Source organism: Salvelinus fontinalis, chromosome 8, assembly GCF_029448725.1.
Source record: "Salvelinus fontinalis isolate EN_2023a chromosome 8, ASM2944872v1, whole genome shotgun sequence".
In the NCBI taxonomy this organism is placed as follows: Eukaryota; Metazoa; Chordata; class Actinopteri; order Salmoniformes; family Salmonidae; genus Salvelinus; species Salvelinus fontinalis.
Window position 1 is genome coordinate 34439105 of NC_074672.1, and position 25996 is coordinate 34465100.

At 42.0% G+C, this 25996-nt stretch overlaps 1 protein-coding gene across 1 annotated transcript in view; it reads left to right on the top strand.

Annotated features, from left to right (window-relative positions):
* The first annotated feature begins 696 nt into the window (after positions 1-696).
* Positions 697-25996, top strand: part of LOC129861492 (piezo-type mechanosensitive ion channel component 2-like) — a 36087-nt gene continuing 10787 nt past the window's right edge. Inside the window, exons 1-36 of the mRNA XM_055932874.1 lie at positions 697-760; positions 2033-2128; positions 4819-4920; positions 5143-5188; positions 5283-5436; positions 5703-5919; positions 6162-6375; positions 7177-7348; positions 7606-7698; positions 7800-7809; positions 8585-8766; positions 9341-9719; positions 9922-10103; positions 13933-14081; positions 14751-14918; positions 15884-15925; positions 16386-16513; positions 16690-16862; positions 17038-17214; positions 17443-17595; positions 17858-18058; positions 18202-18406; positions 18613-18714; positions 22034-22199; positions 22390-22633; positions 22932-23028; positions 23171-23330; positions 23462-23551; positions 23658-23740; positions 24055-24120; positions 24355-24467; positions 24550-24670; positions 24777-24839; positions 24944-25110; positions 25218-25417; positions 25645-25806. Of these exons, the coding sequence (XP_055788849.1) occupies positions 697-760; positions 2033-2128; positions 4819-4920; positions 5143-5188; positions 5283-5436; positions 5703-5919; positions 6162-6375; positions 7177-7348; positions 7606-7698; positions 7800-7809; positions 8585-8766; positions 9341-9719; positions 9922-10103; positions 13933-14081; positions 14751-14918; positions 15884-15925; positions 16386-16513; positions 16690-16862; positions 17038-17214; positions 17443-17595; positions 17858-18058; positions 18202-18406; positions 18613-18714; positions 22034-22199; positions 22390-22633; positions 22932-23028; positions 23171-23330; positions 23462-23551; positions 23658-23740; positions 24055-24120; positions 24355-24467; positions 24550-24670; positions 24777-24839; positions 24944-25110; positions 25218-25417; positions 25645-25806 (5141 nt within the window). The remainder of the gene's footprint in view (positions 761-2032; positions 2129-4818; positions 4921-5142; positions 5189-5282; positions 5437-5702; positions 5920-6161; positions 6376-7176; positions 7349-7605; positions 7699-7799; positions 7810-8584; positions 8767-9340; positions 9720-9921; positions 10104-13932; positions 14082-14750; positions 14919-15883; positions 15926-16385; positions 16514-16689; positions 16863-17037; positions 17215-17442; positions 17596-17857; positions 18059-18201; positions 18407-18612; positions 18715-22033; positions 22200-22389; positions 22634-22931; positions 23029-23170; positions 23331-23461; positions 23552-23657; positions 23741-24054; positions 24121-24354; positions 24468-24549; positions 24671-24776; positions 24840-24943; positions 25111-25217; positions 25418-25644; positions 25807-25996) is intronic.

Sequence of the window (25996 nt, forward strand, 5' to 3'; positions counted from 1 at the left end):
TGTGGAGCTCTATTCACGCTGCGCCTTGGTCGACTCATTTCAACGAGCGTGACAGCTGCTGCTGCAGTCATTGGCTCTTAATGGCCTTACGGCCATGAATTTTAGATACACTTCCCCTCACCAGCAGACAATGATGATGAGACGCAATAAAGTACATGGGCCGGTCAAGAGCTGAAAAGACAATGTGTGAAAAACACATCAATGTCCCATATTTTATTTGAATTGTATAGCTTGGTCTCTGTAACAGTAATTGACAATACCAACAAATGGCCACAAAGTGAAATAGTCTAGCCACATCTATCACTAAGTGTATGATTTTGCTCTGCCTAATGAATACTCAGAGAGAGATGGAGAAAAGGGGGGTCAAAATGAGACAGAGGAAGGGAGTCACACATCTGCATCTAAAACCAACGAAACTCCATTTAGTTCTTGCTCCTCTTGTCTTGGAACTTCCTTTCATTTTGACTGAAGCTCCTCTAAATCAGGACCGCTGAGTGCGATCATTCTTCCAATGTATCACTGTGCCTGGTCTTTCCAGTCCTGTCTGTCTGTGTGCTGAGGTCTGGGATTCTACTGTTCAAGCCAGTGTGTCTGCAGTAGGGAAATGTGTCAGAGGATGGGAGTTACCTGCAGCCACAGGCAGCCCAGAGAGTAGTCTGATCAGAGAGCTGGGTGTCTCTCACATGCTAAGGAGACATGGTGGGGGATATTGTGGTGGGGATACTCTATAATTTAGTACTACCTCTTCTTCTGCTTGCAGGTAAGTTGGGTTTGGAAGAATATAAGTTAACAATTCAAGTGTCAGGTAATAATATAGCAGGATGGTGGACTTGTTAGTTATTTACGTCATAGCAGTGGTTTTTCCAGTTCTATTGAGAGATTTTGCTTTTATGAAGTGCTTAAAGAATATTGTTAGAAACACCATTTTGGATGCTTTACAGAAAGCACAAATAATGTATGTGAGACATGTTGTCTGGGGGAATGCGGAGATTAAGCCATTATTTCTTGTTTCCCCTGATGGTAACTCTTTGAGTGGACACAGAAACATTGTAATAATGTGATCATATAGTCATTGAGTAAATTGTGCCGTAAAACTGTAATGGGAAATAAAATGTTTTAGCTGTTGAATAGTATGTTATTGTATTGTTCTGTTCTCAACAGTACAATATTGAGCATGTGAGTTCAGAGATGTGTGTAATTGTGCACTAAAATCAGATAACTTTGAACTTTTCAGATTGTGGAATTTTCACTTTGCCCTCAAATGACATAATTTCCGAGTATTCCAAAGGCACATGTTGACAACTGGCCATGCCTCTCTTAATGTTATATCAAGGATACAAAATCAACTCTGACCAAAATATTATTGCAGATAATTTTATGATGTATTTAGCTGTTGTATAAGAAAGGAAACATAAACAAACAGGTAAACTTTTGCCTGTCACTTTTAAGACACATTTTCCATGTTAATTGTATTTTTTTAAAGTGTATTTTCTACCTCACCATCAAGTAAAGCAAATCAAGATTCCAAGTAATTTCAATAACAAAGAAATATAATACTCATTAAATTATACTTTCCTTCATTTGAGTGTTTTGTATTATTAAAAGTTTTAAGTTAAAACTAGAATCCATGATTTTGTTGTCAGTTTCATTGCCATTGTCGGCAATAAAATGTGGTGTGACCAGTAAGCAGCATTGTTTTTTAGCTAGCTACTTGTTTACTGTGTGATGGGGCTTTGTTCAGTCCAACACATATGCATTTTGTACTAGTAGGTGCAATGGATCAGAGCATTCTATTACCAATGCCTTTTCTCTTTGATGGATAAAACAGTAGGATATTTGTTTCTAGCAGCTGTTGATTAATTATTAATTTCTGTTTCAACTGTGCTTTTTTGGATTTTACATAAGATGGACTCAACATAATGAACAATCACATAAAATACAGCACCCAATAAAAAAAATACAGTATGTACCTAGATATTATATTATACATACAAATAAACATCCATGTAAAATCTTTGTTATCTCTCCATAGCGTCATCCTTCCGGTACAATGGTCTGTCTGTGGTGTATTTCCTTTTTCTACTCACCCTTCCCCTGCTGCCAAACCCCTCTCTCACCTCCATGCAAGGTAAGAGCTCAGAGGAACACCACTTGGTCTGAAATGGCACCTCAAGTTTTAGACTATAAACAATAAGGCACATTTTATTCCAAGTTACACTGTATTTTATTCTATGCTACAGGGTCCTCTATAGGTTTTAATGTTTGCTAATAAACACCATGTTTGATCAATGTGGCTCTTGGGAGACAAATCATTTTAATGTTCATGTTTATTGGGCTGCCTGTCTATTATTTCCAGAATAGTGTTAAATTACACTCATATAGGGTTCTTCGGTTTGTCCACAATGGGGAACCCTTTTTGGTGCTAGGTAGAACCCTTTGCAAGGTTCCTACCTAGAACCCTCTATGTGGGGTTCTTCATAGAGCCCCCTGTATAAGGTTCTGCTTGGAACCCTCTATGAAAGGTTCTACCAAGAACCATTTTATAGTCTAAAGATTCTTACTAGAACCATCTATGAAGGGTTCTACCGATAACCGTTTTATCTTTGGAGGGTTCTTCCTAGAACCGTCTATGAATGGTTACACCAGCCTCATTAGCTTTTAAAATAAAATTCTTTATAACAATAATTACATATATCAAAATGCCTTTATTTGAGGGCCTGCTTATACCCTAACACATCAGGCTTGGAAGTCACATTATGCTGGCTTGCAAATAGATGTCTAATTCCTACTGGAATCTAGCCAGAGTTAGGATATCCAACAAGTGGAACTTTTTATCACCCGCAACCTGCATTCAGAATGAATGCCAGGGTAGGGAAGATTGAATACTGAGACTACCTCAATCATCTAAACTGGAACTACAATCCCAGTAACAGGCATAATAAGTTGTGTGTAATAAGTACTAACAGATTGGATTAGTTTCAAAAAAAGGTTATTTATCTTTGTGTAGCATAAAATGTATCAACCAATTAATGTACATGCAAAAACACAGATATTAAAACCAACAATTCTGAAAATAACCCACAATAGAGCATGCTGGGAAATATGGCTCCATGTAGAACCCTTCTTGCCTTCCAAAGAACCCTTCTTGACTTTCAAAAAATCATTCTTGCCTTCCAAACAATCATCATAGGATGTTAAAGGTTCTAGGTAGGACCCTTTGCCTTACAAAGAACCATTGTCTTCCAAAAAGGGTTCTTTGGATAAAAACAGTTCTAGGTAGAACCCTATCCCTCCACAAAGAACCCTTTTGGAACCCTTTTTTCTAAGCGTGTTGCAGTGTGTGTGTGTGTGTGTGTGTGTTGTGTGTGCAAGTTTGTGTGATTCCTCAACTCATATTGACCAACATACAAACATGTGTGTGCATTCTATTGTATGTTTATCAATAAAGTTGATGAATTAAAAGATTGGCCATGTACTTTGTAAAGGGATGTAGCCAGTATGGCCTGATCTATAATGTATAACCTACTAATTACATACTGTAGTGGAATGAAATGTTGTGGTGTCAGCGTTTGCGAGATGGTTGCATGCTGGACTGTTAGCCTTTTTCTCTTTAAAAGCTTTGTTGATCATTTTTCAATCTTTGTCTTGCTAATATAACACCACCCGTGGGTTGAGTGGTCAGGGGTGGGGTGCAGAGATTAAACACATCATACTGAAGCAGAATTGACCGGCCTTCACTTAGTAGAGCAGAAATGAAACAAAGCTTTTAGTAAAAACCCGGGCATCGGAAGCCCATTTGCTGGCTCAGCTAATGCTGCACCATTCCACCAGGCCTTGTTTTCCCTCTTCTCTCTTAATTATAGGGGTCAGCCTCTGTTAATATGCCACTGATGTCTTACTGCTCTGTTCTGTTCGGTTATTGCCTACAAAGGAAATTGTTGTCTTTTGTTGGAGTTGAATATTTTAACATTTCAAGAACACCCCCTTAATATAAAGAAAAAACATACAAATTTCAAAGAGCATTATAAATCTTTGTCTTCATAGATACGGTACCTATTCGATGTACACACACAAATAAACTGAAACCAAATGTCTTTGTTAAGTACAACTGTTATCTTTTTTTTGATTGAATTTGTTCTGCTGTTCAGGGGAATCAAGATCCATGAAGCCTACTTTATTAAACTATCAATCACAGAAACTGCTCTTAAGACACAGAATAACTGTGGTTTAAATACTGCTGTTAGGCATCCTTTGGGAAGGCAGAATGTGACGATCCTCGTTTAGTAAGCTCAGCTCACTATGTCTCTGTAAGTACAGAGACCTATGGTATCTGCATTCTCACAGTAGACTCTACCACTATCCTCAGCCATTAAGATGGGGGAAAATGGAGTAAAAAAAGGCCATTAAAAGTAACAGCCTAATTACATGCAGTTTAATTTTGTAATTAAAAATAAAATAATATTTAACCAGGGAAGTCAGTTAAGAACAAATTCTTACTTTCAATGACGGCCTAGGAACAGTGGGTTAACTGCCTCGTTCAGGGGCAGAATGAGAGTTTTAGCAGGTCAGCTCGGGGATTTGATCTTGCAACTTTTTGGTTATTAGTCCAATGCTCTAACCACTAGGCTTCCTGCCAGTGACCCCCCTGTGGATGATAACAGAATACCGACTGGCTGATCTGAATACCTTGTATGTGTCTTGGAGGGGTAGGGAATAGGAAGAAAGACATATTATTTCTCACAAAAATTGAAAGTAAAGTTTCCATTCTCTTCTATTCTCCCCCCAGTAATCTGTGTCTCTGCTCTTCTATTTCTGAAGGAAAAACAGGGAAGTTCCTGCTGCTCATCTGTTCTACCAGCGTGACGTTTCTGGCTCTCCAGTGTTTCATGCAGATCACTTTTGCCTACGTGCCTCAGTATGGTAAGATAACACCAGCCGCTATCATCTCACTGAGCTACTAAAAACAAATACTCTGAGATGCTGCTGGACAGCAACCAAAGGAGAGACAGATGTTTGTTTTAGCATTTTAATACACAGAGAGTATAATGAACTTACTCATTCAAGAAAATATTTATGAGGGCGGATGTTGCTTTGGAATTTTGCTGATAAGATGAGACTTGATTTCTATTTGTTGTTCAACAGAGAACGAATATTGGGAGAATATTCTCTACCATCTGGGCATTGTACGGTAGGGCAACATTTTCTTTACTTTTTAAAAAGTGACTTTGGTGTTGTTTCTAATGTGGGTGTTGTTAATCACTTGTTGTGTGTTGTGTCCCCAGGTTCAGTTTGGTGGATGCAGGGAACATTGTGCGTCTCTTAGCCCCTGATCTGGGGCTCTTCCTGTCAGAGCTCTTCATACTGCGCTTGATCAGGAAGCTGCTGCGCCCCATGCCCCAACTTAACCAGAACTGTATCGCACCCTCTGACCCTGAGGTATGCACATGGCCAATTTCATCTGCCTCTTTTGTTCAATTCACAGTACACAGAAGTTGAACCATTATTGTTTTAAATGAGAGCGTTAGAAATGTACATCGTACATGCCAATATGTTGTAAAGAATTTGAAGGTGAGGCGCATCACCTTCTAATGCAGTATTTCAGCACTTCTTCTCTAGTGGTTTGAACATGGAACTCCTTTAGCTTGAATCTGTTACTAAGTAAAATGTTGTTATGTCTGTCAAACTAGTGCTCTTTTGACAAGCAGGATGTGGAGATGTCCGACTCAGAGTCTGAGGTTGGCAGTGAAGTCACAGACGGCTCGTCTTATGACAGCTCAGATGAAAGCATAGCGGTGTCGGCAGACCTTCCTCAGTTTGTCCAGAAGTTCATTGCATTTTCCCTTGGACTGCGCCTCTTGCTGTCTGCCATCATGAACACAGCAGGGAAAGTAGTGGTCACCATTCTACTAGGGCTGGCAGGTACATCTCAAAAGGCTTTCCTTTCCTTGCTGTGGACTGTAATCTAATTCATTGCATTCAAAGAAGTCACTTTGTACTCTTATGTACTATTCTTGAGAGCCAGACTCAAAGTCTTGCATTGGCTCAGCCTTCTCCGCTGTATAGCCCAGCCAAATTAAGACAACTCATTTACTATCTGCTCCCCCACACTACTATAATCTTCTCCTTTCTCCCCTTGACTGGTCCTTATCCCCATGTACCAGGCATTGCTCTACCCTCCCTGACCTCAGTGGTGTATTTCGGGACGTTCCTGGGCCTGGTGTGGTGGTGGGTTTTTCTTCACTCCGTCAGCTTGCTGCTCTTCGGTACCCTCTGTGTGATGATGGCTATATTCAGCGCCGGTCACCTGTTGAGCCTCTACCTGTACCAGCTGCCCCTGGCCCAACAGATCATACCCCCACAGGACATCTACGCCAGGTAGGGCCATGGGACCAGAATATAGCATCACAGGATACTGGCTGGACACCGACTGTACAGATACACACAGTCCTTTTTACCATATTGGTTTGCAGGCTGAAACACAGCCACTGAAAAACGTATTGTATTTATTAATATTTTTATTTTATTTTTTATTTTATTTTTTATTTCACCTTTATTTAACCAGGTAGGCTAGTTGAGAACAAGTTCTCATTTGCAACTGCGACCTGGCCAAGATAAAGCATAGCAGTGTGAACAGACAACAACACAGAGTTACACATGGAGTAAACAATAAACAAGTCAATAACATGGTAGAAAAAAAAGAGAATCTATATACAATGTGTGCAAAAGGCATGAGGTAGGCAATAAATTGAGTAATTACAATTTAGCAGATTAACACTGGAGTGATAAATCATCAGATGATCATGTGCAAGAAGAGATACTGGTATGCAAAAGAGCAGAAAAGTCAATAAATAAAAGCAGTATGGGGGGTGAGGTAGGTAAATTGGGTGGGTAGTTTACAGATGGACTATGTACAGCTGTAGCGATCGGTTAGCTGCTCGGATAGCAGATTTTTAAAGTTGTTGAGGGAGATAAAAGTCTCCAACTTCAGAGATTTTTGCAATTCGTTCCAGTCGCAGGCAGCATATTGTCGAAATAGAAAATAATTACACACTCTACTACACTGGACACAGACATACACAAATCCCTGTTAAATTTCATAAACTGATACATGCCATCTATCCACTGTGAATATTGTTTGTTAACCGATCTGGTGCATCTCTCTCTGATTTTGTTCAGGCTGTTTGGTATAACAGCGGTCATCCAAACCAATGAGACTGAGCCATACAGTCTGGGTCTGCAGCCAGACATCAGCTGGCCTGTCTTCACCAACCCCATGGTGCTGCTACTCCTTTATTACACACTGGTGGCTCTGCTGCACAAGTGGGTCAACCTCACTGAGGAGGAGGAGGTACTTTAACTAAGACTGAGGCACCAATGCAACTAAGAGGCCTAAGTTATTGATTGTGTCCGAAATGGCACCCTATTCCCTATATAGTGCACTACTATATGGCTAGGGCTCTATACAGTGAATAGGGTGCCATTTCATATGCAGCCAATGACTTGTTGATGAAAGAAAAATGGGGTTTAAGCTGCTGGTTTATGCTTTATTGGAGGTGTTCATTGTGTGTCAGTCATTTCATGGTGCTGTCTGTGTATTTCTGCCAGGATACTCTGGAGAAGTCTGAGAGTCCAGTAGAAGCTCTTGAGGATCCCCCCAGCTTCTCCAAGATCTTATTCATCTCAGGAGACAGATTGGAGGTGTTAAAATATTCTACATTTCCCAATCTAGCCACTTGTAGTGTTACCAACAAGATTCTCTACACATTTCTTGAACAGTTGTCTTTCTTTGTCTACCACAGCTACTGACCAGTACGGATGATGAAGCGTACATGCCAGATGAGGAGGTACATGAACTACATTCTGCTCTCCCAATCTACACCAAAGTCTTGTTGTTATAACTACTTTAAAGAGACTTCAAATGTTGGGTTAGACACTGTAAATTTGGTGTGCATCACTTTTCTTCAAAGACAAAATTCATAGTAAACAGTTTTTCCTCTGCAGCCAATGGTTTTACTGATGAGCAGATCATGGCATGATCTGAGAGGACAGGAGATGGGGTCACTGATGGGAGGGCCAGCGGCAGGATATACAAACTGCTACCCTCCACCACAATATGAAGGAATAGACTTGGCACCCTCACAAGGTAGATGACGTATGGGAAGTATTATTGGTCACATTTTATTTGGATAGTCCAGAATGCTCATCTGTAGATGCATAACTATCTGTTGCTGAGCAACTGCTTGCTAACGTTACGGTTAGGGTTACGGTTAGGTTTAGAATAAAGGTAAGGGTTAAGTTTAGGGTTAGATTAAAGGTTAAGGTTAGGGTTAGAGCTAGGGTTAGGATTAGTAAATAGTGTAAATGTTACTGATAGTCTGTAGAGAATCTACAGATGGACTATCCAAATAAAGTGTCACCGTATTATTTATATCCACTTGAATATTTTGATCTTACCCAGTCATGAATAAATGGTAGTTAACTGATATTGAATAAATATCCCTCACTAATGTAGAAACTGACACGGCACAGTTTTAAAATATGCCAATTATATGGAATAGAAACTCTTCTAAACTCCTTCTTCCAGCTGTTTCTCCTCTCTCAGAGTCAGAGGAGTTGAAAGAGATGAGTGAGGAAGAGAAAAAGAGGAGTGAGGTGTCTATGAGTGAAACAGAGACTGTTCTCAGCCCTCCTGGCCCCAGTGGACTGGTTGTGTTCGGCTTGTTCATCATGAAGCACAGCTACGTCAGCGCACTCATCATCATGATGGTAAACAACTTTAGTCACTGAACAATGAACTTTCTGAAAACAATTCCTTTAAAAGTCAAACTGAATAGAGATCAATTACCTTCACATCTCTGTAACATAAACATGGTTATATAACTACACTAGGGGAAAAAAGTGCTATCTACAACCTAAAAGGGTTCTTCAGATGCCCCATAGCAAAATCCTTTGAAGAACCCTTTTTGGTTCCAGATAGAACTGTTTCGGGTTCCATGTAGAACCCATTCCTCAAAGGGTTCTACATGGCACCCAAAAGGGTTCTCCTATGGGGACAGCTGAAGAACCCTTTTGGAACCCATTTTTCTAAGAATGAATTTAAGATGTGTAGAGTGTCAGCGGCAGGTAGCCGAGTGTTTAGAGCATTGGGACAGTAACCGAAAGGTTGCTGGATGGAATCCTCTAGCAGACAATGTAAAAATCTGTCATTCTGCCACTGAGCAAGGCGGTTAACCCACTGTTCCCCGGGGGCTGAAGCTGTGGATGTCGATGATCTCTCTGATTCATTCTGTTGGACAACTGACTAGGTACCCCTGTGTCCTGTGCTCCTTCAACCCCTCAGGTGTGGAGCATCACCTATAACAGCTGGCTGACGTTTGCCCTGCTGGTGTGGTCGTGTCTGATCTGGATAATGCGTGACCGTCGGCGCTACGCCATGATGAGTGCACCCTTCCTGGCAGTGTACGGCACCGTGCTGCTACTGCTTGCCTTCCTGAGCAGTCTGAGGCTGCGGCGGGATGAGCTTTACCCTGACCTAGCCCACGCCGTGCTGGTAGACTTTGACATGGCCAGTTACCCAGCACCCTGCGTCCACCTGGGAGCCAAGGTGTTCTACGCCTTCAGCTTCTTGCTTCTGTTCCGTCAACAACTGAAGGAGAAACAGGAAGAGCAGGATCTGAAGGAGTCAGAAGAGTCTCTGGATGAAGTCAAAGTGCTACCACGTCTGGACTCTTCTCCTTTTATGCATGCTTTATGGATTCAAACTGATAAAGTCACATTCTCTAATACAGTAACAAATGCATTAGAAGTGAAAATTATATTGTACCCAGGTGTCTGTAACATTCTTCACTTAACAGTGCTCTAACCCACAGAGGTGTTTGACCCTTTGAACCAGTTCTATGTTGTGTTCCTCCTCTCCCTTAGCGAATGAAGGTGATACCTCCCTCATAATGGAGATGCTAGGTTCAGTGGTCAAGGGAACCCTGGTGAAGTACTGGATCCTGTTCTGCTGCTCCATGTTCTTTGTGGTCAGCTTCTCCGGGAAGGTGATGGTCTACAAGATCCTCTACATTGTGCTGTTCCTCTTCTGTGTCGTCCTCTATCAGGTGGGCCTCATACTTACTTCTAGATAATGTTAAACCAATGTTGTTGTGTATACTATACAGGAAATACCATATGGATTGTGCTATATAAATAAAGTTTATATTATATAAGATTCTATCTACAATGTTATTAAAAAGAGAAGGGAATTAACAAACTGAGTGAAAGATTGTGTCAAATGAAAAGGAAAACAACTGTGAAATTGTTTGATTTAAGAGCCATATAATCTAGTTGACCAAAAAGTTAAGTTCAGACCATCGCTCTGTAAATACAGTACCTTATCACTGACCCCACTCACCCTTACACAGTATGATTGTCTCACACGCTAGTAATGCTACTGATATGATAATTAACTAACTAACTAATGGTCATCATTAGCTGTTTACGGCACTTAAGAAGCGAAGAGGGTCAACAAAACGTTATGACACATTTACTGCCCATTTGCATCCAATACCTCAACAACAGCTCGAGACTCTCATCAATACCTCAACGACAGCTAGAGACTCTCATCAATACCTCAACGACAGCTCGAGACTCTCATCAATACCTCAACGACAGCTAGAGACTCTCATCAATACCTCAACGACAGCTAGAGACTCTCATCAATACCTCAACAACAGCTAGAGACTCTCATCAATACCTCAACGACAGCTCGAGACTCTCATCAATACCTCAACAACAGCTAGAGACTCTCATCAATACCTCAACGACAGCTAGAGACTCTCATCAATACCTTAACAACAGCTAGAGACTCTCATCAATACCTCAACGACAGCTCGAGACTCTCATCAATACCTCAACAACAGCTAGAGACTCTCATCAATACCTCAACGACAGCTAGAGACTCTCATCAATACCTCAACGACAGCTCGAGACTCTCATCAATACCTCAACGACAGCTAGAGACTCTCATCAATACCTCAACGACAGCTAGAGACTCTCATCAATACCTCAACGACAGCTCGAGACTCTCATCAATACCTCAACAACAGCTCGAGACTCTCATCAATACCTCAACAACAGCTCGAGACTCTCATCAATACCTCAACGACAGCTCGAGACTCTCATCAATACCTCAACGACAGCTAGAGACTCTCATCAATACCTCAACAACAGCTCGAGACTCTCATCAATACCTCAACAACAGCTCGAGACTCTCATCAATACCTCAACGACAGCTAGAGACTCTCATCAATACCTCAACGACAGCTCGAGACTCTCATCAATACCTCAACAACAGCTCGAGACTCTCATCAATACCTCAACAACAGCTCGAGACTCTCATCAATACCTCAACGACAGCTCGAGACTCTCATCAATACAGATCCGGTTATGAATATTGATCCTACTTCGTAAACACAGACACAAAACATTTATGCTGCTGTTTTCCTGGTTTCCTGACCCATCTTGTATTTCTGCTGACCTTTTAGCTCTGAGCACTTACAGAAGCTTAATGGCTTGACTACTACCTCACACCACACATACTGTAAGAAAGCCAAGATGACCCTTTTGTTTATCATTGCCAGCAGTATAGTTGTTTCACATGCAGTCTGACTGAGGGGAAATATATATTGTGTATATTGCTGCATTAAATTTAATAATTTAGTTATTATTATATAAATAAATTGTGAATGTGTAATTAACATATGAAGACAGGGGACACATTCTTTTCACACCACTTTGATACAGCTACGACTGGAAGGGATTTTCATAGCAGGTTAGGAGAGCATTTTTGCTAACCCTAACCCTTTTCCTAGCCTTACCCTAATTCTCCAAACCTGCTAAGTTAATTCTCCCAACCTACTGCATAAGTTTTCCTAACCTGCTAAAAAAGTAACTTCCGGTTGTACACTCTTAGAAAAAAAGGGGCTAAGTAACTCTTTTATCTTTGGAGGGTTCTTCCTAGAACCCGCAATGAGCAGTTCCAACAGCCTTATTAGCCTTTACAATTGCATGATTTATGATAATACATTACATATATCGTAAGGCCTTTATTTGAGGGGCACAATAATACCCTAACATAGTGATGTTGCCATATCAGGCCTGCAAGTCACATTATGCTGGCTTGCAAAGTGATGTGTGATTCCTATTGGAATCCAGAGTTAGGAATTGTTAACCTCTAAGGGATCTTTCCCCCCCCCCCCCCCCCGCGGGACAGTTGAGCTAACCTAGGCTAATGTGATTAGCATGTTAGCATGGGGTTGTAAGTAACAAAACGTTTCCCTAGGACATAGACATATGGGCAGAAAGCTTAAATTCTTGCTAATCTAACTGCACTGTCCAATTTACAGTAGCTATTACAGTGAAAGAATGCCATGCTATTGTTTGAGGAGAGTGCACAAGTAGGAACTTGAAAATGTATTAATAAACCAATTAGGCACATTTGGGCAGTCTTGATACAACATTTTGAAGAGATGCAATGGTTCATTGGATCAGTCTAAAACATTGCACATACACTGCTGCCATCTAGTGGCCAAAATCTAAATTGCGCCTGGGCTGGAATAATACATTATGGCCTTTATTTTACATTTCAAAGATGATGGTACAGAATTTTTTAATTGATTCTTTGTAGTATCCTTTACTAGATCTAGTGTGTTATATTCTCCTACATTAATTTCACATTTCCACAAACTTCAAAGTGTTTCCTTTAAAATGATATCAAGAATATGCATATCCTTGCATCAGGTCCTGAGCTACAGGCAGTAGATTTGGGTATGTCCTTTTAGGCGAAAATTTAAAAAAGGGTTGGATCCTTACCTGCAACTTGCATTCAGTTTCGTGTAACACGGAACCCAAACCAACTGCGCGCGTGCGCCATCGTGCATAAATGTATTTTGTCCCCCCGCACCAACACGCAGGTTAAAATATCAAAACAAACTCTGAACCAATTACATTAATTTGGAGACAGGTCGAAAAGCATTAAACATGTATGGCAATTTAGCTAGCTAGCTTGCACTTGCTAGCTAATTTGTCCTATTTAGCTAGCTTGCTGTTGCTAGCTAATTTGTCCTGGGATATAAACATTGAGTTGTTATTTTACCTGAAATGCACAAGGTCCTCCACTCCGACAATTAATCCACACATAAAACGGTCAACTGAATCCTTTCTAGTCATCTCTCCTCCTTCCAGGCTTTTTCATCTTTGAACTTATATGATGATTGGCATCTAAACTTTCATAGAATTACCACGACGACCGGCAACAAAGTTCATCTTTCAATCACCCACGTGAGTATAACCAATGAGGAGATGGCACGTGGGTACCTGCTTCTGTAAACCAATGAGGAGATGGGAGAGGCAGGACTTGCAGTGTGATCTGCGTCAGAAATAGGAATGATTTCTATTTTAGCCCTTGGCAACGCAGATGCTCGTTGACGCGCGCGAGCGCAATAGTTGAATAACATAGATTCCTACATTTATTTTGCAACGCTCGCGCACACGACGCTCCCGGTGTAGTCGGCCTATTAAAGGTTTTAGGTAGAACCCTTTGCCTTACAAAGAACCCTTGTCTTCTTAAAAGCGTTCTTCAGATCAAAACAGTTCTTGGTAGAACCCTATCCCCCCGCAAATAACCCTTTATTCTAAGAGTGTAGCTGTATCAAAGTGGTGGGAAAAGAGTGTTTCTCTCGAAGACTGCGATGATAAATGGGTTTGAAAAGACAACTTGTTTTGTGGACGCCTGTTGTCATGAAATGTGGGTAGTAATTGAGGGAAATCAGAGTGCTTTAATGATCTATGTAAAATAACATATTTTACTGTTAACATTGCTCCCTGTGATTAGTATTTGTAGAGTGATTTGACCTTGATTATCATGGTATCGATGTTACCGTTCCTCAGATCCGTTATGACGTGTGGAGGCGAGTGCTAAAGTACTTCTGGGCGGTGGTGGTGGGCTACTCCATGGTCGTCCTGATAGCCATCTACATGTACCAGTTTAAGACAGTGTCTGCCCTGTTCAGACAGATCATGGGCATGTCTGAGGAAGGGTGAGTGTGTATGGTGGCACTGTGGCCAACCCTATACATTCACAGTGCTTCTTATGCCTCCATATTGTTGTAGTCACCCCAAGACTTTAAAGTGCTACAATGTTTTTTTATATTGATTTTAATTTTAACTTTTTAATTTTAATTTAAATTTTTAATTATTATTATTATTGTATTTTTTTAAGGGGTGGATCAGCTTAATATTGCGGAAAGAATGTTGCTTCCAATGTAATTGTCTGCATCATTTCCAATCCCCCATATCTTTTGGGTAAATATATATATCCACACACACACGCATGCATACATATACACATATATACATACACAAACCTATATAGACATACTTTTTTTTAAAGAATATACCATTATTAGTGCTACAGTGTTAAGTGATTCATTGATTCATTCATTGGACAGAAATTCCTCATATCTTGTACCCTGTGTCTGAAAGTCTTCCTGATGATGACTAATAACATACTGTAGGCATCCCAGGAGGTTGATGGCACCTTAATTGGGGAGCACAGGCTTTTTATAATGGCTGGAACGGAATCAGTGGAATGGTATAAAATACATCAAACATATGGTTCCCATGTGTTTGATGTCATTCCATTAGCACCGTTAACACCACTGGTAGACGTTATATGCTCAGTGCTGTCCCTGTCCTCTGTCCTCTAGTCTGCGTGATCTGGGGTTGGAGCAGTACGACACTGTGGAGCTGTTTGCTCGGATCCTCCTCCCTGCAGCCTTCCTATTGGCCTGCATCCTGCAGCTGCACTATTTCAACCAGGACTTCCTGGAGCTCACCAACCTGGACAACATACCTGTCCGCCAGGGACAATCCAGGTGGGACAGCTAACCTGATCACAACCCCTGGGATACTTAAGCAATAAGACCGGTGGGGTGTGGTATGAGGCCAATATACCATGGTTAAGGGCTGTTCTTACGCACAACGTAACGTGGAGTGCCTGGATACAGCCCTTAGCTGTGGTATATTTGCCATATACCACAAACCCCGGAGGTGCCTTATTGCTATTATAAACTGATTACCAACGTAATTAGAAGAGTAAAAATAAACGTTTTGTCATACAACGTATACGGTCTGATATACCATGGCATTCAGCCAATCAGCATTCAGGGCTCGAACCACCCAGTTTATAATGTGCTTTATATCAGGGAGGAGGGAACTGTTACTAGTTCATCAAAGTGGTCCTTTCATGTCATTTTCATGTCAACTGGTATTTTTAGAGGCATTTTCTTAAAGGTCCAATGCAGCTGTTTTCATCTCGATATCAAATAATTTCTGCGTAACAATTAAGTACCTTTTTTTCAATGAAAATGGTCAACAAGAAGCAAAAAAAGCTTCTTAGCAAAGAACAATTTCTCAATCAATAATTTTGCTAGGACTGTCTGGGAGTGGTCTGAGTGGGGAGTGGAAAACAGAAAACAAGCTGTTATTTGCAGAGAGGTTTGGAACTCTCTTTTGTATTGGTATATTAACTCATTTACCATCTAGTGATGTCTTCCCACCAAAACAGGTTGATAATAATCATAATTTTCACAATTTCACTGTATTGTTCCAACCTCATATTGTGGAAATATATTTAATAATGTTTTTGACTGTGCTGGGCCTTTAATAAAAAAAGATGTACAATGGCATTATCAGTATAATCTAAAAATTGAAAACGGAGTAAATTAATGTAATGATCTGATTGCTCCAATTATTTTTCTTTCTTTGGAAAAACATGCTGTCATTCTCCACTCATCTCTATGTTGTGTCTCATCTATTCTGTCCATCTCTCTTCATCCAGAGAGGAAGAGCTGAGAAAATCAGTCAATGTGATAGCTGACATGTAAGAGCTGCATTTCTGTCTCAGTGAATGGCATGCTTCACACACCGTGGTTTGCCCAGTGTCTCAGAAACCTTAAACACCCTTAGTTGGGCAAACTTAAAAAAGGAGTCAAGCTCATGCTTTGATAATGTGTTGCATTAATATACAGAGAAGGCAACCCCATTTTAATGGTCAAAAATATTTTTGGGTGATATCATTTCATTTCATCAGTCCATTACGAATTATTAAAAATGGTAATGTAATATTTTTCAGATAATTTAAAAGAATGTTAGCACTCTAAGTACAATGTTTAACTGATTTGTATCTTTCCTCAGAATTAAAGAAAACATTGAAAAGTTAAAGAAACGGTACATTCTTCCATACATTTCCTTCCTTTACATGTACTGTATCATTATTATACAGTATGTACTGTATATAGTGTATTACTTATTATATGACTTGCCTACCGTCTCCCTGCTAGGATGGCGAAGGAGCAGAGTAAGCAGATGAGTGGGGAGTCAGGATGTGTGGGGAGTCAGCACACGTTGGACAGTGATGGACTGTCTGCCTCATCAGAGAAGAAATCTGAGAAGGACCGGGAGGAAACAGGTGTGTGCCACTGAGATTCGGATTCTAATTCACTGTACCAAAAGTAAACTAATTTTAACAGCACATAGAGAGTACAAACAAATATGCCACATAAACAAAACAGTCTGTGAAATCGAGCACAGCATATCACATCTTTTATCTGACCCTGAGTCTGATGTCCTTGTTGTGTTCGCTAGGCGCCCCAGAGGAGAGTCTGACCCAATGGGGGTTGATGGTGGACCGGGCCGGCCTGCTGCTGCTCCAGGCTCTGGCTGTCTTCCAGCGGGCTCAAGAGATAAGTTGGAGGCTGCTGGAGCTCCACAGCCTCAAGATCGTCTCTACCGGCATTATCTGGGTGTCCTTGCAAGAGGTCAGGTGTCTTTACGTGACCCTGAAACTCCATGTTGTCATTGTACCTTTACCCCATTTAGAGTACATTTTATGTTGCATCAACTGCATTTACACTGCACTGATTTCACCACAAATGCTGTGTAGGGGGTCTGCACTAAACATGTGCTTTCATGCGTTGCGTTCCTTTGCCCAAGGTGTCTCTGATGAACTTCCTGTTTCTGGTACTGTGGGCCTTTGCCCTGCCCTTCCCCCGGCTCCACCCCATCGCCTCCAGTGTGTCCTCAGTCTGGGCCTGTGTCATGGTGGTGTGTAAGATGCTGTACCAGCTCAAGGTCATCAAACCTCTGGAGTACTCCTCCAACTGTACCACTGTGAGTTCACTTTCCTCTAGAATGCAAAACACTGATCAAATACTGAAAATTAATTATTCTGTAGCAGCAATATCTACTTGGTAATGGTTGGCTCCCAAGGGAATTATGTCATGTTTGCGTGCATGTGTGTGTGCGTGCGTGCATGTGTGTGTGCGTGCGTGTGTGCATGTATGTGTGTGTGTGTGTGACTATCTACATTTACAGTAGTATGCATCTCTGTTTGTGCAGAGCCTGGTGTCAGTTAATGGGACAGGGCTGGAGCTGGAGGGGAACATGGCAGAGCTGCTGAGGAGGTCTGTGCTTTATGTGAAGCCTGTTGACCCAGCCATATGGTGTGGAGAGCTGCGCAAGTGTGAAGACAGGATCCTGCCCTGTCTCAGGGTAAGACAAGCTTTTCACTCAGTATCTGTGGTTATTTAGTAATATTGATGTCAGATGTCATTTGTCAGTCATGCCATGCACTGTGTGGCCATGAAAACCATTGAAAGAGAGATATTGAGATGTATGCATTTTAATAACAGATTAATACATAATGGCAAGTACTGTACATAGAAATTAATATCCTATTATTAGTGTGGTAGCTTCATTAATCTATGGTTCTATCGTCTGAGTGTTCTTTGGTTGTGTTTTTCTTTGATGTCAGAACCACCTGATGGTGCTGGGGCTGCTGGTGTTTGAGGTGACGGTCCATAGACATCAGCTCTACTATCGCCTCCACAATGACCTCAAGGTCCCCACCTTCAGCATCATCTTCCAAGGCATCACACGCCAGCACCTGGACCAAGGTATCCTGCCCTGCATCAAGTACTTCATCAACTACTTCTTCTACAAGTTTGGCCTGGAGGTAGAGTAGCTACAACCAATATAGCTCTTTTACTGTAGCTTCCATTTGAGATTTTGTACTGTTAATCTATATGTTTTCATTTTGAAGGATCATCATGTCACAGTGGTTGCATAGCTCTTTGAGATGCTCTACCTGTCCCTCAGGTGTGCTTTGTGGTGGCGGTGAATGTGATTGGCCAACGGATGGATTTCTACGCGCTGCTGCACTCCTGTGCTCTGATGGCTGTTCTGTCACGACGACGCAGGAAGGCCATAGGGGAGATGTGGCCTAAGTACTGCTGCTTCACTGCAGGACTCATGGTGCTGCAGTACCTGCTCTGTATCGGCATCCCTCCCGCTCTCTGTGTCGGTAAGGAGAGATATCTGGAGATTACAATGTACTACAGTAGTAACTACACCATAATTGATGTGTGATTAGGATTTGAGTCACACGATTGCATATTACATAGGCCTCATTCTAGAGTTGCTGCCATTAAAAACATGTGCAGTTACCTGGTGATAGAATAGTAAATAGTTTCTATCACTGCTTTCTTAATTTTCTACTCTATCTGTCAGATTATCCATGGAGGACCTCCAGTCAGGCCCTGACCTCCAACCTCATCAAGTGGCTTTATCTGCCTGACTTCGCCATGCGTCCTGCCCCTTACTTCATTTTCTGTGAGTCTCTCTGTCTTCATCCCAGCCATTTCCAATTTCAGTCATTTGTGGGAAATCTCCTATTGACATTCTTTCTTGATTTACATGAAAGTATGAATGCATATCTCAAGGATTCAGGCCATTGTCTAATATACAGTGCATGTGGAAAGTATTCAGTCCCCTTCCCTTTTTCCACACTTTGTTACGTTACAGCCTCATTTTAAAATGGATTAAATAAAAAAAGTCCTGATCAATCTACACACCATACCCCATAGTAACAAAGCAAAAACAGTTTATTCTTATTTCAGCAAATGTATTACAAATAAAAAACAAAAATACCTTATTTACATAAGTATTCAGACCCTTGCTATGAGACTCTAAATTGAGCTCAGGTGCATCCTGTTTCCGTTGACCATCCTTGAGATGTTTCTACAACTTGATTGGACCCCACCTGTGGTAAATTCAGTTGATTGGACATGATTTGGAAAGGCACACACCTGTCTATATAAGGTCCCACAGTTGACAGTGCATGTCAGAGAAAAAACCAAGCCATGAGGTGGAAGGAATTGTCCGTAGAGCTCCGAGAAAGGATTGTGCCGAGGCACAGATCTGGGGAAGGGTACCAAAAAATGATTGCAGCATTGAAGGTCCCCAAGAACACAGTGGCCTCCATCATTCTTAAATGAAAGAAGATTGGAACCACCAAGATTCTTCCTAGAGCTGGCCGTCCGGCCAAACTGAGCAATCGGGGGAGAAGGGCCTTGGTCAAGGAGGTGACCAAGATCCTGATGGAGATGGGAGAAACTTCCAGAAAGACAACCATCTCTGTACCACTCCACCAATCAGGCCTTTATGGTAGGGTGGCCAGACGGAAGCCACTCCTCAGTAAAAGGCACATGACAGCCCGCTTGAAGTTTTCCAAAAGGCACTGTTCTGCCTGCGGCTATGGAACCCTGACCTGTTCACCGGACGTGCTACCTGTCCAAGACCTGCTGTTTTCAACTCTCTAGAGAGCGCAGGAGCGGTAGAGATACTCTTAATGATCGACTATGAAAAGCCAACTGACATTTACTCCTGAGGAGCTGCACCCTCGACAACTACTGTGATTATTATTATTTGACCATGCTGGTCATTTATGAACATTAGAACATCTTGGCCATGTTCTGTTATAATCTCCACCCGGCACAGCCAGAAGAGGACTGGCCACCCCTCATAGCCTGGTTCCTCTCTAGGTTTCTTCCTAGGTTTTGGCCTTTCTAAGGAGTTTTTCCTAGCCACTGTGCTTCTACACCTGCATTGCTTGCTGTTTGGGGTTTTAGGCTGGGTTTCTGTACAGCACTTTGAGATATCAGCTGATGTACGAAGGGCTATATAAATAAATTTGATTTGATTTGACCTAAAGGACTCAGACCATGAGAAACAAATTTCTCTGGCCTGATGAAACCAAGATTGAACTCTTTGGCCTGAATGTCAAGCGTCTTAACTGACTTAAATAAAGGTTAAATAAATGGTGGTGGCGGCATCATGCTGTGGGGATGTTGTTCAGCAGCAGGGACTGGGAGACTAGTCAGGATCAAGGGAAAGATGAACGGCGCAAAGTACATAGAGATCCTTGATGAAAATCTGCTCCAGAGCACTCAGGACCTCAGACTGGGACGAAGGTTCACCTTCCAATAGGACAACAACCCTAAGCACACAGCCAAAACAATGCAGGAGTGGCTTTTGGTCAAGTCTCTGAATGTCCTTGAGTGGCCCAGCCAGAACCAGACTTACCCGAGAGACCTGAAAATAGCTGTGTAGCAACGCTCCTCATCCAACCTGACAGAGCTTGAGAGGATCTGCAGAGAAGAATGGGAGAAACTCCCCAATAACAGGTATGCCAATCTTGTAGCATCATACTCAAGAAGACTCAAGGCTGTAATCGCTGCCAAAATGTGATTCAACAAAGTACTGAGTAAAGGGTCTGAATACTTATGTAAATGTGATATTACATTTTTTATTTTTATGAATTTGCAAAAAATTCTACAAACCTGTTTTTGCCTTGTCATTTTGGGGTATTGTGTTCTGTAGTTAGATTGGTGAGAAAAAAAAAACAATTTAGTAAATTTTAGAATAAGGCTGTAACGTAACGAAAAAAAGTCAAGTGGTCTGAATACCCTGTATATAGTGTGTAATGTAAATCCATTCATACAACATCAATTTGTATCTCCTACATACACTATATATTAGTGGTTTCGGCTATTTCAGCCAGACCCGTTGCTGACAGCCATGCAATCTCCATAGACACACATTGGCAGTAGAATGGCCTTACTGAAGAGCTCTGTGACTTTCAACTTGGCACCGTCATAGGATGCCAATTTTCAACAAGTCAGTTCGTAAAATTTCTGCCCCGGTCAACTGTAAGTGCTGTATTTGTGAAGTGGAAATGTCTAAGAGCAACAAGCTCACAGAACGGGACCGCCGAGTGCATAGCGCATCAAAAAATTGTCTGTCCTCAGTTGCAACACTCACTACCGAGTTACAATCTGCCTCTGGAAGCAACGTCAGCACAATAACTGTTCATCGGGAGCTTCATGAAAGGGGCTTCCATGGCCGAGCAGCCGCAGACAAGCCTAAGATCACCATGAGCAATGCCAATCGTCAGCTGGAGTGGTGCAAAGTTCACCTCCATTGGACTCTGAAGCAGTGGAAACGAGTTCTCTGTAGTGATGAAGCACGCTTCACCATCTGGCAGTCTGATTGACGAATCTGGGTTTGGCGGATGCCAGGAAAACGCTACCTGCCCCAAAGTTTGGTGAAGGAGGAATAATGGTCTGCAGCTGTTTTTCATAGTTCGGGCTAGGCACCTTAGATCCAGTGAAGGGAAATCTTAACGCTAGAGCATACAATGACATTGTATACGATTCTGTGCTTCCAACTTTGTGGCAATAGTTTGGGGAAGGCCTTTTCCTGTTTCAACATGACAAAGCACAAGGTGAGGTCCATACAGAAATGGCTTGTCAAGATCGGTGTTGAAGAACTTGACTGGCCTGCACAGAACCCTGACCTCAACCCCATCGAATACCTTTGGTATGAATTGGAACTGGCCAGGCCTAATCGCCCAACATCAGTGCCCGACCTCACTAATGCTCGTAGCTGAATGGAAGCAAGTCCTCATAGCAATGTTCCAACATCTAGTGGAAGCCTTCCCAGAAGAGTGGAGGCTGTTATAGCAGCAAAGGAGGGTCCATATTATTGCACATGATTTTGTAATGAGATGTTTGACGAGCACGTTTCCACATACTTCTGGTCATGTAGTGTAAGTGATCAAGGCAGCCATTTTGTTTGTCTGTGTGTCCAGACGACCACCTCCTGCTCATGTGCTCATCGCTGCAGTGGAAGGTGTTTGAGGAGGAGAACCGTGCCGCGGTGCGCCTTATGGGGGGGGAGAACGTGGAGATCAGCCGCAGCTTGGACCCACGCTCCTTCAACCAGTACATCCCCGTCAACAACTTCCTCCACTGCAGGTCAGAGGACTCTCTAAGCTAGCGTGGTTGCAGACCTGTAAGTGCTTTAGACAACTCTTTTATAGTTTTCATGAAACAACTTACAGCCTACAACCACGGGCCCAGAGTTTTTTCCAGTCTGGTCACATGGTATAGAAAAACTCCTGCACCTACTCAATTGGTAATATGGATGTGTCTCTCCTTCCCTCAGGTCCTACCTGGACATGGTCAAGGTGTTTGTGTTCAGTTACTTCTTCTGGCTGGTGCTGTGCCTCATCTTCATCACAGGCACCACCCGCATTAACATCTTCTGCCTGGGTTACCTGCTAGCCTGCTTCTACTTCATGCTGTTTGGGGGCAGCCTGCTCATGCAGCCTGTACGATACATCCTCAGGCTCTGGGACTGGCTCATCGGATACACCTGTTTTGTCATTGGCATGAAGAACCTGATATCTGTATGTTAGCTAGCTAATCACTCACTTTCTCAGCTAGCCTATCCTCAAACCTAGCCTATCCTCATTGCTGAAAGGGATTTTTCATTCATATACTATGTGTACCACATTGTATTATGCTAATAACACAGTCGGTTTTAATCACTCATCAATGCTAACAGCCTGTTCTGTGTTACTGCACTAATCTAGTCTTCATTCTTTGATGCTAATGTAACAGCTTCACTTACTGACTATCAGTGTCTCATGTCCCATCTTCTGTCTCCTCTGAGCTATCTGTCTTGCTGTATGTGTGTGTCCACAGCTTGGCTCATGTGCTTATTTGGACAGCCTGTTGAAGAATGGTTGCTGGCTCATTCAGGCCTTCAGCATGGTCTGTACAATCAAAGGCTATGATCTCCGTAAGTGTGACTGATAATCACATTAACACACTGTGTGTGTTGTTGTGCATTTATGTTGCCTGCTCTATCTGTGTCTGTGTGTTTAGCTACGTGCACACCTGCGTGTGTGCTTACATATGTGTATGTGTGTGTGTGTTCCCAGCTGCTCCTGATGATGAGTGTGAGCTGCCGGAGGGGGAGGCGGGCATCGTGTGGGATGCGATCTGCTTCACCGTGCTCCTGGCTCAGAGGAGGGTTTTCCTCAGCTACTACTTCCTGTATGTGGTGTCTGACCTCAAGGCCTCCAAGATCCTGGCCTCCAGGTTAGAATGATCTAGTTACTGACCTGACCACCTCCTTACCAGTAAAGTTTTGAGATGACGGTTTATTCATCTATTGAATGGAACCAGCTGAATGTATGACCACATAGGTTGTTTTTCTTTCATATTTCAAGGGGTGCTGAGCTCTTTGAAGCCAAAGTGAAGAAACTGGTTGCTGCAAGACTGGAGATGGAGAAGAAGTCTGTGGAGACGCTGAAGAAGCAGTAAGACTTATGCCACAGCAGTTTGTTTGTTCTCATCTAGTGTTCAGTCAAAGGGGTTTGCTATTGTTGCATTGTTTTAATTCACTGTGTTGAACCTTTCCTCTAGGATGGAGAAGATCAAATCCAAACAGAAGAGTAAGCCTGGCCAAGGCGACGTACCAGCGCCCCCTACTGATACAGTGCGAAACGGTGAGTGTCATGAAGCTAGTAGAAGTTGTCCATAACCACTGACGAAGGGTCCGTTCTTAAACGTATACTCTTTGATATTTGTATTTACCCCTACTAGAATTGGGAGGTAAGATAATTTGATCCTAGCTCTGTGGTTAGGGGCAATGTTTACCTCCAGCTTTAATATTAGATTCAATAGCACTAGACTATTAAAACTGCTCAAATCGCTTTACATTCTAAGGTGGGGGGAGACTCGACTCATTATTCTTCTCAGTCTCACTGAATGAAAGGATACATTTATGATGATGGGATGAAGGGGTGAATATGTTTTCCAGGTGAAATTGAGAAGGCAGAGAATGATCAGGAGAAACGGTGGAAACCATGGGTCTCACGGCCTGGTGGTAAGTGTTCCATAAACCTAAGTAATAAGATTCAGATTTGTTCAGTTACAAACAGAACTTCAATAGGGGGATATGGTTCAATCATTTTAATTTAATCTCATTATGAATTGTCATTTTTATATTCAAATTCAAGTAATTTTAAGTGGTCAAAACAGCTCACATACTGCAATAGTATAAAGTGGAATGAGCAGGAGTTCATGTCTTTGTTGTTTTACACTTCTGTCTTTCCTCCAGTTGAGAACAACTGTGGCTACCATCTATTTGAGAGTGACAGTGAAGAGGAAGAGGAGGAAGTCCAGGAAAAGAAAGAGGAAGAGACACTAACAAAGAAGAAATCTGCTTTTCAGGTGAGGGACATAGAAGACAAATTACAAAGAGTTGTAAAATAGTCTTAGGGTACGTTGTTGAATGTGCCTCCTTTCTCCACAGTTAGCTTATGAGGCATGGGTCACAAGCTCCAAAGCAGCCCTAAATTTGCACAAAAAAGAAGAGTCAAAGATGAAAAAAGAGGAGAAGAGGAGGGCAAAGAGACAGCTGCAGAGACAGCAAGGTAAGAGGGTCTGGTTTGTATGGGACTGTTTGCATAATTTTGTCATAGAGACAGAATAACTAATGTGTTATTTTGTGTCATCATGATTTTAATTGTCTGATCCAAGGCATTGAGAGGGCCGAGTCTAGTGAGGATGAGTTGGAAGAGGAAAATGAAGTGGAGGAGAAAGGTCAACATTTCACCTCAACAGACCCTTCATGGATATACAGTATAATAACTCTAGAAGTCCGTGTACTGCCACTAACTTGATACAATGTTTCTGTCTTCTCACAGAAAATATATTTCAGAGGATTATCGACTCGCTCAAGTTTTTATGGGTGTTTATCCTGTCTCTTCTGGATGACCTCACTGAGGGCCTGAACTCCTTCTGCAAAGATGGTCTGGACATCTCCAAAGTGCTACGTTTTGAAAGGGCTCTTCTCGGCCAGCAACAGAAGAAGGTGAAGTAACATTCATCCACAGGGGATACGTCATTTGACTTGTAAAACTCTGTTTTAAGTTATGTCCTCCCTGCAGTGTTGACAAAAATAAAATGTTCCTTTTACAGGGGAAAGAGGTGTCACAGGAGAGTGTGAAGCGCTTCTATGAGAACTGGATGTCCAGACAAAACACCCTGGCCTCCCTGGAAGACGAGGAAGACATAGTTCCCCCTGTCTCCTCCCCTCCACCTGTACCGTCATCAGCGAGAGGTTACTCCAAGCTGAAACACACCCACTCCAAAATCTCCTGGGGTAGCAGCTTGTCCAGGTCAGCATTGATGTAACACCTATAGAGTCTTGATTTGTTAATTCATGAAATTCGTTACCTATTCCATAAGCAGGCTGCATGTATTATACAGAACCAATCAGTTTTAAATTTATTATTGAGTATTTATACTATTATGCTATTCTGCATTATAACCTCTTTATGGAGGCTTTATGAAAGGCTTCATAGGACCAGGATGGTCAACATGTTTCCCTGTCAACATGTCTTAGCTGCATGACGGATGAGACCCTGCTGGGGTCTCGTCAGCCCACACTGGATGAGCTGGATGACCCTCCTATACTCCAAACCGCTGCCGACCAACTCAGACGGAAACTACTGAAAACTACCAACCTGGACATTGACTCATTTGACACTGAAGACCCTCCACTAAGGTGATGGTGACACATATACACTTATGGTTTCCTCAGCTCTTTATACCGTACACCATTATTCAAGATGGCGCCAATAGAGAAGGTGGCCGTTTTGCCAGCTCCTCCTCAACAAATAAACTCTTATTTTATTTGACTTACTGTATATTTGGTTTCATATCTACTAACTCTCTATACCCCTCTATAAACTCAT